The sequence below is a fragment of the Colletotrichum fioriniae genome, assembly GCF_027942845.1.
Source record: "Colletotrichum fioriniae strain IMI 355084 chromosome Unknown scaffold_2, whole genome shotgun sequence".
Lineage (NCBI taxonomy): Eukaryota > Fungi > Ascomycota > Sordariomycetes > Glomerellales > Glomerellaceae > Colletotrichum > Colletotrichum fioriniae.
Genome location: NW_027076838.1, coordinates 3,825,624 through 3,840,705, shown reverse-complemented (window position 1 = coordinate 3,840,705; position 15,082 = coordinate 3,825,624). Strand labels below are relative to the sequence as shown.

The following is a 15,082-nucleotide window of genomic DNA, read 5'->3' as shown; positions in this document are numbered from 1 at the left end:
AACCTGACTTGTGATGGTAGAATTTGAGGTTAGAGTGAGTTCCGTCCCCTCGCCGAGTTGATGCCGCGAAGTCGGAGTTGACATACAGCGGCGCGGGGTGGCTTTCCCGTTGGGAAGTCGACTCAATTGGGAAAGTGGGGGTTGATCAGCGGGGTTGGAGCTCAATTGGTCGCCCAAACTCGACTCGTCTCCTTTCAACAGTCTCACCAACAGGTCGTGCTCGGAAGGACTAAGGACGGTTGAGGTGATTCTAATCTCTATTGAGAGTTCTGATACGATGTTGGAGGTTCCCACTTACGGAACTGTCAGAGGGGTTGGAGTATATGTCTTTGCAGGGCGTGAGAGGGCGTGAAAGGCACCCCGCCAGCCCGGCCACTTATCTCAGCCCCGAATCGAGGGCCGTGTCATCCGCTCCGGTTCCTTCGGGAAGAAGGCCGAGTCAAGGTTCTGGGTAAGCTTCGGTAGTCCTTGAGTGAACCAACTTCTTCAATGGAAGTAATAGAATCAAGAGGCTCTCGACATTGTCCTACTGTTTGTAGGATCTAGGTAGACAAATTCAGCCAGTGGTTGGAATATGGATATTTGCGGTTTCAAGAAATTATGCCTGTTTCCTAGATTGCGTATACTAAGATGTATAGGCCAACGTCACCTGAGCGTGCTAGAGCCAGAAGAAATAGAAATGGCTATGAAGAGAGAGGGATGGCTGCAAGTCATACTACCGGTGACTCCCATGAGTCCTGGGAACTTATGCCGGGGCATATTGTAGCTCTGAGCTGCAGGAAAGGCGGGATCTAATACCTTCAGAAAGACAGGGTGAACTGGTCGAATGATGGGTACTATATCAAAGCCTTCAAATGCCGCTTACTTACCATAGCGTTGCCGCAGGATATCTGAAAATAGATGGAAGTATAGTCTATTATCTTGAGAACACTAAGTCTGAGGTCCCGTTCTTGAGTTTTATGATCATTTCTCATAGCACACGCCGTCTTAGAAGGACTGATTAGTTGAAAGAAGCTTACCTAGTATCGGGCCGCATCTTGAAGCTTCTGATCACCAGGTTCCTTTCTGTCAAAGGCCATTAGAATGCTCCAGACAAACCCTCCGCAAGTCCAGAATGGCAACATCTCCCCATAGGTCATATATGAAAATGGTATCATTAAAGCAAAGCCATCATCACCAACTATCCTCCTTAAATACAGCCTGGCAACCCATACCCCCAATGAAATCCCTCGCGTCCTTCTCAGACTTGAAAATATGCGGGTGCGGCTTCTCCCCCACTGTTGCATCAACCTCCATCCCCAACACCCCGTTCGGGTCAACGACAACAACACTCCGCTCATCCAGCAACAACCTCCGGATATTCTCATGAACGATCCTCTTCGCAATATTATTCAACGAATACGCATCCCGAAACGAGAAAACAACCGCACACGCATTCTCATGCCTTCCCGACCCGGGATCCTCCGGATCCGGCGACCCCAGCTCCCTCGCCAGCGCCCTCGTCAACCTCTCGGACCCGGCGAATCGCACCGCCCCGCGCAGACTGAAAATGACGACCTCGCGCTGACAATTCGGGTTATGCGGCTCGTGCGCGCCAGCAACGAGGGTCGCCACCGAAGTCCTCACCGTCGCGCTGGCAATCTGGCTCACGTCCATCATGTGCAGTCCCATATCGCGCGAGAGCTGCTCGCACATGGCCACCCCGCGCACACTATTCCCCCCGCTCATCGAGCTTCGGCGAAAACGAAGCGAGCCCGACCTGCCCCGGCAACGCGCCGATGATCCCGCCCGCGACGCCCGATTTCGCGGGGATGCCGACGTTGGAGACCCAGTCGCCCGCGGCGTCGTACATGCCGCACGTGGTCATCACCGACAAGACCTGCCGCACGCTGGTCTGCGGGATGACGGACTCGCCTGACAAAGGTTGCACGCCGCCGTTGGAGAGCGTGGCTGCCATGACGGCCAGGTCGCGGACGTTGACGCTGATGGAGCACTGTCGGATGTACCCCTTTACGGCCTCGCGCGGGTCGCAGGTGATGATGCCCGCGGCCTTGAGCATGTACCCGATGCCCATGTTGCGGTCCGCGTCTTTCAGTTCCGCCTCGTAGACCTCTTCGTCTACGTGCAGCTGGCGGCCCGCGAGGCGCGAGAGGGCGGAGAGGATGCGTTCCGTGCGCTGTTCCAGCGTCGCGGAGGGGGATACGACGAGGGAGTGCGCCGTGATGGCGCCGGCGTTGATCATGGGGTTCATGGGCCTGTTGGACCCGCGCTCGAGGGAGAGGCGGTTGAAGGCGTCGCCCGAGGGCTCGACGCCAATCTTTTCGAGGACGGCGGGGAGGCCCGCGTCCTCGATGGCGAGAGCGTAGACGAAGGCCTTGGAGATGGATTGGATGGAGAACTCGACGCGGTCGTCGCCTGCCGAGTAGAGGTTCCCGTCTACCATGGCGAGGGCGACGGCCATTTTGGACGTGTCTGCTTTCGCTAACACGTCAATGTACCCCGCTGGCGCCCCGGCCTCGTTGGGTCGCGCATTCTCGAGCACGCGGTTGAGGTAGTCCGGAATTGGGGATTTCATTTTCGTGTAAGTGGGATGGGAATCGTGAAGCCACGGTGAGAAGGAGAAACTCATCGTGAGTTTTTCTCTCGGGACTTCGGAACAGGCGTGTTAAAAGTGTATTATTATGTAGCTTTGCACTTGGCGCTTACTAACAGCCCGTTTGTGCTGTTTTCAGCAGTTTTGCAGTTTAGCGGAATTCCGCGAGCCACGCGATGGGTGCTGGCAAGAACGCCCTTTCTTTCTTGTCAACGGGAACCGTTTTCGTTCCGTTGGCAAAAACTATCACTAAGATGGTATGTTAGCTCAACTCACTCTCCCCTGAGCTTTCGAACCCCACTGCTGGGACTCAACGGTGAGGCGAGTGAGTGTAAAACCTACAGTTGGGAATGAAACGTCAAGTAGAATTTGTGAAGCGTACCGGTAGTTGGATGACAATGATGAGAACAATTGGAAAAAAGAGCAGCTATAGTCATTCGAAAATATCCCGGAAGCGCCGAGTCGCCATGAGCTCTTTTGATTGTAAAATTGCCAAATTCGGTAACCCTAAGTGTTCCACCTCCAGAGATCCGAAGCTGGTCGTAAATACGACAAACGCAAGGTTTTCCTTAGGTAAAAGGACCGGAAAAAATTCGCATCTCGAGTTTCAACACCACAACCAAATTTGAATGAAAAACAAAAAACATTGCCGACATCGCATGGACCCCCAAAGAAGGAGACATCTTGGCGAAAGAGGTTTGGCGAAAGAGTAGCATGCATTTCCGAATCTGCATCAAACCTCGCTAATCGCCGGCTAGGCTCTTCAATCGTGGTGACTTGCATGAGCCCTGCATCTCATCGCTGCAAGTACTCCTCCTCATTATCAAGACTTTGGTCCTGTATCTGGTTGGGTGGTCGAGATTTCAGTCATTGTCGTCATTAGTCGAATATACAGCCTCGCGATACTGGGCATCGCTCTTCAGCTTCGACTAAGGTATCAACCTCAAGCGCCACAACCGAAACCCTCATGGCTTGACACCAGACACAGCGATACTAGTTCAGAATTTCTTGATTTCTACTGGCCTCCCAATCCAGGACCGAGGTCATGCTGTCTAATATCGTACAGAGCATCAGCGGTACCGGAATCCAGAAAGTCTGGTAGCGTCCTCCAAGGGAAGTCTCAATGAAAACCACTACCAAGCCTCCCATTACTGGAACCTACCGCCGTGCTCGAAAAAAAACACTTTTTCTTTTTCTTCCCGCCACACCACCGCCATGCCTGAATAATCACTAGTTTTTAGGGGGGAACTACTTGTACAAGATGATGCCGTCGGCCGTGAAAATATAGGACGAGCGGCAGCGTATTGCCGCCCGCATGCTTTGATGCAAAAAAGAAAATTGAAATCACAAAAGGGAAGAAAGCCATGCTTCCCTCCCATCCCTGTGAACGCCTCCAAAAATACACGATTTTTTGTTCTCCCCCGCCCCCTTTGAGCCTGGAAAATGCTGCAGAGTGTGAATGCTGATAGGAAAAAGAGAAAATCCTGGTTGGATCAATATGATCAAGGCTGTGCTGGAGCAGCCTGGTGGGGGTGTGCCGCAATGTTGACTCCGGGACTGATATACGCCCTGATGGCAATCTCGCCGAATCGCCGGACCACGTTGGTTGTTCCGCCGGTAACTTGCGCCTCATCCTGAATGAACTTGTTCGCTACGAAGAGTCGGTTCTTGGGGTCGGACTCATCCATATGCTGAGGCACATTCCGCTCAAAACCAACTTCCACACGAGGAGAGAGCTCTCGTGAGATGGCAATGGAGTAGATGAGATCTCGGTTCTCTCTACCACCAAGCTGCATTCTGAGTTTGCCAAGAACCTCATCACGCTTTGCTGGGTCGTAGTAACACAGATACTGCGCGAGGTTATACCAGAACTCAAACTCCTGCTCGCGATGAGGCTGGGTGTCAGGAACAGGAGGTGTGAGAGGATTTGAGGACAAGAAGTCGCCACAGAGGAGAGTCTCCATGACCTTGACTCGGTTGGCTGCTTCTGTCAGGTCATCCGGCGGTGGCAGAACCTTGGCATCAGCGTTGGAAGAAGGGGGCGCGCTGTTGCATGGCAAGATGGCCAGGGCCCAGATCAACCGAGTCTCGAGAACTCCAGAATGAGTCATCTGGGTGTGGTCATTGGCCGGGACAGACTGAACGATCTTGAGAAATGAGGCAAATTGGCGCAAGAGTTGCTGGCTGTGCTCAAAGGCAAACTTTCCCTGGGCATCCTGCTTCTGGAAATAGTTTGCCTCGAAGAAGGACTGCAGGCCGACAGCGTAGACCTCGCGATAGACGTTGATGATCTCGGTAAGTAGCTCGGGAGTGAGGGCAATCTCCTGGGTGGGAGCAGCGGGGCCCAGGAGGCCGATAAGGTCATCGACCTTCATTCTGGTGGCTGTGCAGGTCGTGTTAGTATGAGGGTTTGAGAACGAAGCAACAACGGCTGAAAGAGAACAAGGCATGTACAATGATAGCGGGAGGGTCGCACCTCTGAGATGGTTGTCGAAGCCTGCCCTTTGCTCGCCCGAGAACGACTGAGTCTGAGTAGAGTGTAACGTTGCCGGGGCGGGTAGGTTTTGCAGAGCTGGATCTATCGGCGCCGCAAAGTCGTAGGCGGTGGGCTCGGGTTTGATGCCGGACGCAGCAGAGTTCAAGGCTGGATCGAGAGGGGCGTGCGAAGATGGGACGGGAGGATTGTACGAGCTAGGCAAGACGGCGGGTTGATTCCCGTACGGGTTTGATGGAGCTACCGGCACGGGGACCTGAGGCGCGGCAGGAGTTGAAGGTACGGTCGGGACCGGAGGTGGAACGGATGATGGCACGGATGGGATGGTCGGCGTCGGCACCCGCTGGGCATTCGGAGCGGGCTGGATGACGGAAGGACCCGGCTGCTGCTTGAAGATGGGGTCGTACCCCAAACACTCTCGCTTCGACTTCTTACAGTTGTTGCAGGACGGGTGAGCCTCGTCACACTATAAGAGATGGTTAGAACGGCGACTTTCAGTGAGAAAAGAGCTCAGCCAAGAGCCAAGAGTAGGCCTGTGAGCGAGGAATGAGAACGGCAACGAGTATGTATGTGTGAGACAACTGGGAGTATGAGAGTTGGGGAAGGCAACGGGTGAATATGCAGATGCCGTTTACGGGCGAGGATGGTAGGGCTGGCTGTGTGTATGATGTGTGTGTGTGTGTGTGTGTGTGTGTGTGTGTGTGTGTGTATTGGGGATGATGATGAGGTAAGGTGAACTCGAGTTGGAGTCGATGAATGTCGCAGATGGGACGAGGCTAGAACGAGCTAGCGGCAGTCGTGACAGATGGGTGAGGGTGGCTGGTGCTTGGAGTTTTTGGAGGTGTGTCCGTCCAGGTTCTCAGTGGTGGCTTGGGGGATTTTGGGGCTTGACGCTTGTCCTGAGGCCCCAACCAAGGCTTGGGCTTGGGGGAACTTGGAGGGAAGAAGGGGAGGGGCTTCTTGCCGGGCAGGCGGGCGCGGCGGTCGGTTCTGCAGGAACGGAAGATTGCTCCTCCCTGCGGGCGTGGGCGCGGGCGCGATCCCGGAACGTGGTTCAAAGGCATGGCTCCCGTCCTCGCTTCGCAGTAGCTCCAGACCAAGCGAACATCAAGCGACCGTTTTTTTTTTTTTGGCGAAACCACGACTCGGTTCGCTTATCGTAAAGAAAGTTTGTTTCTTTGCCATCCTTTGCATTCCCGAGCTTTTCCAATGTTGCCTTCCTTGCGCCCGCGCCCGCGCTTTCTCGGATGAGGAGTCTCGAGAAAATTTCCCCAATCGCCTCTTGCCTCGACAGCGCCCAATTCGTAGCGGGGGTAAGGTGATATGAAAAAAGAAGAAGAAAACCCGAAAAACAAAAACAAAACATAGCAGAACAAAGCAGAACTTCACGAGAATCATCACTAACCTTGATACGACGTTTACGACAAGTCAGGCAACCTGTCTTTGTGCGGCGCTTGATCTCCTAGTAAGAAAAAAAGGTAAACCCCAACCGTCAGCTTTTATCCAAACGAGTCACTGCTACTGCCGGAGCAGCCTTCTTCCGTCTCTTTGCATATTCCTTTAAACATACCTTCTTCGGCCCACCGGGACCGCGCATCAATCTAGGATCGTGCCCGTGGGGGATTTGATATCTCAGGTGATTCAGATCCTGCGTCATATATGGGTTGCTCTGTACTCCCGGCGGGAGGTAGTACTGCATGCCTTGGTTGGGCGCCATCTGCATCTGCATCGGCATCGTCTGAGGAGGCGGCGGCGCACTTTGTTGGTAGTGGTGTTCGAGGCTCTTCATGCTCGGCAGAGAGGGAATCGGCGCGCCAGGACTAGCTCGATATGGGTCCGCCTGAGCTTGCGTCTGCTGAGGGTGGTAGGCATATTGGTTCGGCGGCATAGGACCAGGTGACGGGAAGGCATTGGGGCTCGGGTAGCCTCTCTGGGAGCCATGAGGGTGCTGGTTATGCGCCATGCCGGGCGAGTGTGACGCCCTCGCGTCGCCGTTCTGTTGGCCGTTCTGCTGAGGAGGGAGAGGCGCAGGAGCTGCCACGGCAGGCGTAGGCTCAGTCGCAGTCGAAGTCGCAGTCGCGTTCGTGGTCGAAGGACCAGTCGTAGGCGCCGCAGCAGTGGCAGGTACGGACGCGTTCGCAGTCGCGACGGACGGGATCTCGGTGGAGGGAGTCGGGGTCTCGATGGACGTCAAGGTCGGTGTCGTGGCGAGGGGAGCAGGAGCAGAAGCGACAGGAAGAGGAGGAGAGGTCGAAGTAGTCGGGGGAAGGATAGAATTAGTAGAGGTTGTCGAGGGACCCGTACTAGGAGCGGCGACGTCGTTGACATCAGGCACAACTGGTACAGGCACAGGCGCAGGCACAGGTACAGGCACACTGGAAGTGCTGGCACTGGTGCTGCTTGTGCTGATGCTTGTGGTGTCTTCTTGAGCCATTTCGATTTTAATTAGAAATTTTTATGGAGCCACGATTGGACTTGTGAGGTCGACCAGGGGAAGAGGCGTGGATGGAAGGAAGCAGCGTGGATGCGCGACACCCTGGGTGCAGGTTGATCAGGAGCTGTGCCTGGTGCGTGGTCCCTGTTCTCAGCGTCGCGACTCGAGGCGAGATTTTTTTTTTTCTTCGTGTCCAGTCTTGCTTGTGGCTCGACTGCTGCTGCCACTTGCTGCTGGTCCTGGGACTGACTGGGAGGAGACGGGAGGGGGTGCGGAGGAGCGGCAGCAGGAGGAGAAGAGGAAGGGTACGCGTAGGGGTGCCTGTGGGTGTGTGCGAAGGAGGAATTCGACTTGGGGTGGGCGCCTTTTCGGACCAGTGTCGTCAAGCAGCAGCACGGAAGGAGGTCTTTTCGGGACCGGGACGAGCAGAGAAAGAGAGGAGAAAGGCGATTGTGGATGGCCAGGCGTTCTCCTGCAGTTCTGGACCCCCCTGTGCTGCTGTGTGTCGAATGTGCAGTGCAGTGTGCAAATCCAAAGTCCACCTCAGTGTGCAAAGCAAAGCACAGGTTGTCTTGCGCGCAAAGTGGCAGACGACGTTGTTCGGGTGGGTGGTATGGTGTCGGCCGAGAAGGAAGGCCTGCACTAAGGCAAGGTAGGGAGCGGCGCGCGAAGAGGGAGAATCGAGCAAGCCAATGGCCCAGCCAGATCTGCACAATTTTCGCGCGACGGGTGCTTGGGTGCTTGGGTGCGCGGATGCTTGGTGCTGGGAGCAAGACCTGGGATTGCTTGGATGCTGGATGCTTGCTTGGATGAAGGGGACTCGTCTTCCCGTTTCTCGGCCCCAACACTAACAGGCTGTTTCCACGCGTGCGCGCAGGACGGAGGGGCCAGGGGTGGTCGGGGTACGGAGTATATCCGTCGTCGTCTTCACTGGGCTTGAGCCTTGAGTAGGTACTGTGTCCGTAGGTATGGCAGTCTGCGAGGTGTGACTGGGTGACTGGGTAAGGTGGTCTTGGTTCCGAATGTACCTGCGCGTACCTTACAGAGAAGGCAAGCCGCAAGCCGCAGGAGGGGGTCGGAGTCGGGACGAGGCCAGTCGAGAATAAGATGGTGTCTGGTATTGGTCAGGGAAGACGGCGTATTGGTGGTGCGGGTGGATCTATCAGAAGGAGGCGGTAGAAGAAGCGGATTATGTTAAGGAACGAGACGAGAAGACAGCGCGGGCGACAGGCACAGGCACAGGCATTGAAAGCCCATGGGTGAGTTTGAACGGGGAGTGAATTGTGCTGTCTTTCGTACGGAGTAAAGTACCGCGTAGTTTGGTCACTGGTGAACGGATGGTGGTGGTGCTGCTCGTTGTGGTGGGTGGTGCGTGATGTGAAGGTCCTATTCCTTTTTTTTTTCCGCCTTCCTTCTCGAGGGTGGGTCAGATATTCGGAAAGTGAAGGCAAAGGCGCAGGCGCAGATTGACGGGCCGGCGAGAAGTCTTGGCCTGGCGGCTGGGACACCCGGTTTGTTGGCCTGTACGGAGGAGTGTAGGAGACTAGGAGTATTGGAGTGTTTGCTGCCCAGTCCAGTATCCAGGATGGTGGAGTGTGTTTGGGAGAAAGACGCGGGTCAGGATTGACCGATTGTGACGGGGTTTGCAGGGGGCCGTTCGAGATCAATTGTGGCCGCCGCACGTTCGCAAAGGTCCAAAGAGATGGACAAAAAAGAGGCGGACGGAGTGACGGGACAAGTGGGCGGGAAAAGCGCGGGATCGTGGATGGAGGAGGCAGGAATTGCGAAGGAAGGAAGAGGGGAAAAAAAAAAAAAGATTTCGGTGGAATGGGCCAAGCTCAAGGTGTGGAAAGGTCAGCGGGAAGGAAGCTACTACCTTAGTTACCTTACTGCTCAGCTAAGGTACCTTACCTTACCTTCCTTGGGTAAGTATTTAGTGCTACCTTCCTCAGTAAGCTCGAAGTATGGTGGCCAATCATCAATGGAATTAATTGACTTTTTCTTCTTCTGAATCTTCCAGTCTGTCCCTGTGCACGTTTCTTCTTCTTAGGTAAGGCAAGTCATGACTTAGGTAGTTGACACGGTTGGTAAGTAAGTACCTGAAGGTAAGGACGATGGTGCTAAGTAAACTTTGCAGAAAGAGGAAAGGACCAGCCGCGCGGAAGGCAAAGCCTAAAGACAAGATGGCGCCAATACGCGCGAAATTCACACCGATTTCCATTTGAAAAAAAAAAAAAAAAAAGCACGGCCGCTGTCCACGTCCATGGCGCCTGCCAACTTTGGTCTCTGTTGGGTAAGTAAGCACATAAAGTAGGTAAGGTAAGTACTACACACCTCGACTGTAACTTCCATCTTAGAACTCGGGCTGCTCCTTCCATCTGCTAATGTTCGTGTGATTGGCTCGGAATCACGAGAATGGTACGTAACTACACAGTACCTCAATGGAAGGCAACTGACCTCAAAGTCACGTCGAGTATCGACATCCAAGCTCAAGGATACCTTACCTTACCTTCAGCCAACTTGCCGTTGCCTGCCAACCTGGAAATGGCCGTCTTTGACACTGACAGCATCTCGTTTGGGCTCTTTGCAGTTTGCTGCACCACTAGGGGGATTTTAGTTCTGTGGAATTCGTCCCGACCATTCCACTAAAGCGAGCCGCCACTGCTCGTCTCACTCTCGACGCACCTCATGTACTCCATGTACCTTTTTATGTATCCGAATCTCACCACACTCACCCAAACCTCACCTGCCGTCACTTATTACCTCCAGGTTGAATATTATGCCAGGTATTCAGCAACCACTGGGCCGTGGACGTGGAAACTTTCCCGAATCGTCCCTCTACCCGGGACACGCCTCTAGCTTGCTTCCAACCATCGATTCAACCGGGCCACTTGCAGGCTTGTTTGGTCCGATGCCCGGGACATGCCCTGATGCCACGCATGCTGCGTACCTAGGTAGGTACGGAGCACGGAGCCATCCTTTTGTTTCCCTTCCTCTTCCACCTTATGAGATGAGGGGGTACAACATGTCAAAAGATGACTCCTGTCTGTCCCCTTGAATGCTTAACTACTTGACTCCTGTGACCTCAAGGTTGACACAAGTTAGAAAGGCGTAAGAGGTCACCGGTCGACTCTTTCATAACCTCTAACTTGCCTAGACGCAATCCAGAAGGAAACCACTCATTCTGTGACTCGGAAGAGGGTCTCCCCAACTCCTGTCGGCCCCGTGTTGGCCCCCCCGAGCCTTGAACCCAGGTCGCCCAGCGAGTGACAGGCCCGTTTTCTGTGGCTGGAAGCTCGCTGCAAGGTGAATATCGAACCATCCGCCCAGGACCGCCCCCCTCTCCCCCTTCAAACATCCCGGCCCGTCCAATCCCCAGCCGACGGGACAGTCTTAGTCAGATGCCATCCACAAGGCAGGTACGAATAACCTACGACTTTCCGTACCTTCCTCTGTCTTTCTACCACAGTACGTGAGTACCCAGGTACCTACCTACCTTAAGGTACTCCAGGTCCGTAAAAAGGTAGGGTAAGGTAAGGTGAGGCAGGGACGGATACTCCGTAGGTGCCTTCTTTACGGATACCCAGGAATAAGGTACTTCGCACCTCGGTCTGCCTGCACCGACCTACCTAATTCGCAGGTCGCATAGCACAATCAACACTTGTGCAACACTCGTCCATCAGTCACACCGAACGAAGTTCGAAAAGGCAGCATCGTTAATGAAATCTCTTCTTGCAATACGACTATATAATTGCCTTCTATATTCATCATCAATAATACCCGTTCTAAGAGAAGCAAAAAAAAGGACTCCGATGCAGGCACCGCTACCTTATTGCTGCAATTCCCCGTCGCACACGATCAGGTACCAAAAGGAGACTTGCCTTGCCAGCTCCTCCAGACTCCAAGGTACTTCTGTCAAAAGTCCCACTACCTCCTGCTCCAGCCACTTATGCGCCTGCAGTAGCTCCGTCTCAAATGTGCGTTACGTAAATGGGTACCGAGGCCCTATGTCCCCCCGCTTGGTCTGGCCGCGTCTCCTCCACGTACTCTCGCAAATCCGATGCAATTTCAACACTCCCAGCCAAGCCACCGTGGCCACCCCCCCATGCAGCAAATCGTTCTTCTCAACGCCTCGTACCGCACCTCTTCGCATGAAGTTGCAATTCCACCAAAGCCACACTCGCAGCAGATCATTGAGGCGCTACCTTGAACTGACCTCATCTTCAATTTCAGCCCTGCACTTCCGAACCCTCTCCTGCTCTCTTGGGTCGTAGAATATTGACCGACGACATCATCATCATCGTGGGTGTTGTCAACTTCATTCAGAAGAACATGAGATGATTTCCGCAATCCCATCTCAGTCCGTCTCAGTCTCCGTCCCTACGGACACAAACCACGAAGACTTACTACGGATACCCTCTAGCTGAGTCTAGCTTCTTGTTGCTCTGCATCGTCATCTTCCAGGCCAAACCCTCCTCAATCTATCCCACTCTATACCATCCCCGGCCCTGGTCTCTCCTGTGCTACCTTGTCCTGTTTGCTCTACTGTACTCTCTACTCCCGGTGAATCCCCTCCTATCATGTCCCCCTCTCCTCCCCCTTTGTGTTCGTTGACTTTGCAGCTCCCCGTTGGCCCCTTGTCCCACTCACGCGCCCTTGCTCCAAGTAGAGTTCTCGAGGCCCGGTGAACTAGCCCGGCGTCCTATTCGAGTCGAAGCTTCACATTGCCAATATATCCAGTTACCTCGGCCAGTGCATACGGCTGTTGTCTGCTCGGTGTCACCAGCCAACATTACTGAATTTCATCACGCATCAAGCCCAGCATAGCATATGCAAAGAACTGGACACCTGTCAAGATGTGACTAGGACATTCACTGCCTGCAAGCCGGTACCGCTCTTCGCAACATAGGGCTCCGGAGCACATGTGAAAGCACTAATAGGAGTTAATGCGCCGCGAGCAGGACAGGTCCCAATAAGAAGACCGCCCGGGGAGATTATCCGTCAATCGATGCCCGTCAATCCCCGTGGGATCTGCTCCAACGTCATCTCAGCGATCGTCTTTCGTCTCTGTCCGTAAGACCGCCGCCAGCCACGACTACTGCTCCGGACGGATAGTCGACGACGACTAACAACCAGTATCCGTACGGCTGGCTTATTCCGCCGTCCCGTCACTGCAAACCAGCACTTCGTCCATCCCGCCCTCTGTCTTGTCCGCCTAGCATGACCCATGCTCGCATCCACACTCGACCAGCATCTCCTTTTTCAGCCTCCATCTCGTACCCAATAATGGGGGTTTCCAACACTCATCTCCAATCGTCCGTGCTTCTTCATGCGTCGCCCCAGGGTCGAGGGAACTGTTGAATTCCCAAGCTCTTCTTTGGGGAATCGAGCATGTACGCAATGCTTCGTCAATCTCATTCGCAATCTCTGGCCACGCAGCTTGCTCCGTCTTTTGCCCAGGAATCATCAAAATATCCATGGCTCTTAACGTCCCCACGGTGGTATTGATATAGCACAGCCGGCATCCCATGCCTGCACCATGTCGCGTCGCCTCGCTTCGTTAATCGCCCACCGTTGCAACCGTCCTTTTTACCTTTTCGTTTCCCCGCATATCCGGAGCTTCTACACACTTCCCTCACGAGGTTAGTGCAGACCTTTTGAGGTCATTATTGCCAGCCGAGCCGGGTGCTTCCCCCGCCCATATCGGAGGCCTGGCGACACCATCACCATGTCCGCCATTTTTATCTTCAGGTAATTCCTCCCTCTTGAAATCGACATGACGACTATCTGCACCTGTTGTATTCGGAGTGACTTCCTTTTCCGCAGAAAAAAAAAAAGGCCCGATCACCAAAAAAGGTGTTACACGACTTTCTGTATCCCCCTTTCTCCTATCCGTACCTATGATGAGCCATCAGAACTTCAAACGCAGGTGGACTTTGCGAGGCATTACCACGTCACTGTTGCGCCGTGGCCCCAGCGTTTTGTGCCTGAAGATCCTTCCCGTCTTTGCGTGCCCAAATGCCAATAACCTTGTCTTCTGGCCGCTCTGTATGGTGTATCTCTAAGAGACTCAATCTACGAATACCTGGACCGTCTATACTGGAGTCAGCTAAGTATGACATCAAGTCCGAGGCGATCTCTGATTGCGCATCACAGGAGTCACGGGAATATCTCTGCTACTTCCGGCTTTTCCGAGCGTGCATGTCCGTGAGACTGGGGGAGCTTTTAATCTCCTTGTTATGTTGTCTGCCCTCCGAATCAAGTAATGCTCTACAACCTCGCTATTCCGATAAACAGAAAGTTGTAAATGCAGGCAGCTGGAAGGTATTTAAGGCCTAGCTTCTATATTCATGGGATAGTGATAGCCCACCAGTGGGTGTAGTATTCGCCACTGATTGGAGTGTGGCATTTGGTGTCTGCATCTTGTCGCCTCGCCGAGCACGGTCACACTCTACCTTCCAACTCACAACGAAGGTATCGGGGTGTAACTAGTATTTGTAAATAGCGGTCATTCTCCGGGGGATATTCTTCATAGTATATTCATTTGCTGATGGACTTTGCTTATGATTGGAATGTCTTTTGGGATTTTTGCTTTGAGATTTTACTAAGTAGAACGACTTATAATATAAAGGCTACTTATATTGTTAAGCACAATGTTGGAGGTGCTTGTTACCCTAGGTACTTGTCAAAGCATAGAGAATGAGCTAATGTTACTTGTCATTGATAGAGCCTTAGGATATTAACAGATAAGTCGGTACTTATAGTATCGTAACGAAAAACAAACAGCGGTCTTTAACTTTAGTACTAGCAACGAGGCAACAGATTGATTTGTATAAAAATGCTGGCTAGTTTGCGCACCGAAAGGCTATGGAGATTATATTATCGCTTCCTTTTTAGAACGGATGAGGGATATGGTTTTCCTTTATAAACTTCATTCCGTGGTAACTTTAGAATAAATGTTATTAATGCCGTCTAGATCGTCGAGGGCTCACTCAGATCACCGCTTCCCAGGTCTAATCATCACCTGGCAGGTATTCCTCATAGTATACTTCTTCCTGTATGGGCTCTGTAAGATGGAACCCCCGTTGCAATGAGTCGGCTCTCGCGTCCGTCGAAGCTCGATCAGAATAGCACTCAAGCTATACTTATGGTAACCGTTATGCTACAATGTCAAGTTTGTGTTGTGGTGAATCTCCTCGCCGCAACGGACCGTGTGTAGAACAGAGTCTGCTTCCGAGCCGTCGACGGTTAAATAAGGGGCAAAGCGTTGAAGTTACAGATGGGTTTCATTTGCCGATAGTAACCTACCTTGACTTTGCAGCCGTCGAAGGTAGCGTACTTGAGGAACGCAGTGAAGATGAACTAGAAGACCCAGTTCACGTTGGCTTCGTGTGTGCGGAAATTCCCAAGATGATTTTCAGTCTCGTGCGAACATCACTACTACGGCTCGTCGAAATCGAGACAAGTAAAAGCGACACGAAGGGGGTGCGGAGATTTACTACGCAGCTGCAGAAGTGAAGAAGTGGCCTTCAATCTAGCCCAATTTGCCTTTGTTCAAGTA

The 15,082-nt window shown here is 53.2% G+C and overlaps 2 protein-coding genes across 2 annotated transcripts; both read right to left on the bottom strand.

Moving 5' to 3' along the window:
* Positions 1-1,711: 1,711 nt before the first annotated feature.
* N0V96_002851 (uncharacterized protein) lies at positions 1,712-2,575 on the bottom strand (the record flags this gene model as incomplete). Its single annotated transcript, XM_053199299.2, has 1 exon — positions 1,712-2,575. One exon carries the CDS (start codon positions 2,573-2,575, stop codon positions 1,712-1,714), a length of 864 nt encoding a protein of 287 aa, XP_053043238.2.
* Positions 2,576-4,095: 1,520 nt separating this feature from the next.
* N0V96_002850 (uncharacterized protein) lies at positions 4,096-7,050 on the bottom strand (the record flags this gene model as incomplete). The annotated part of the gene is made up of 3 exons (XM_053199298.2): positions 4,096-4,976; positions 5,070-5,553; positions 6,658-7,050. The coding sequence occupies 3 exons, from the start codon at positions 7,048-7,050 to the stop codon at positions 4,096-4,098; spliced, it is 1,758 nt and encodes a 585-aa protein (XP_053043237.2).
* Between the last annotated feature and the right edge of the window lie 8,032 nt (positions 7,051-15,082).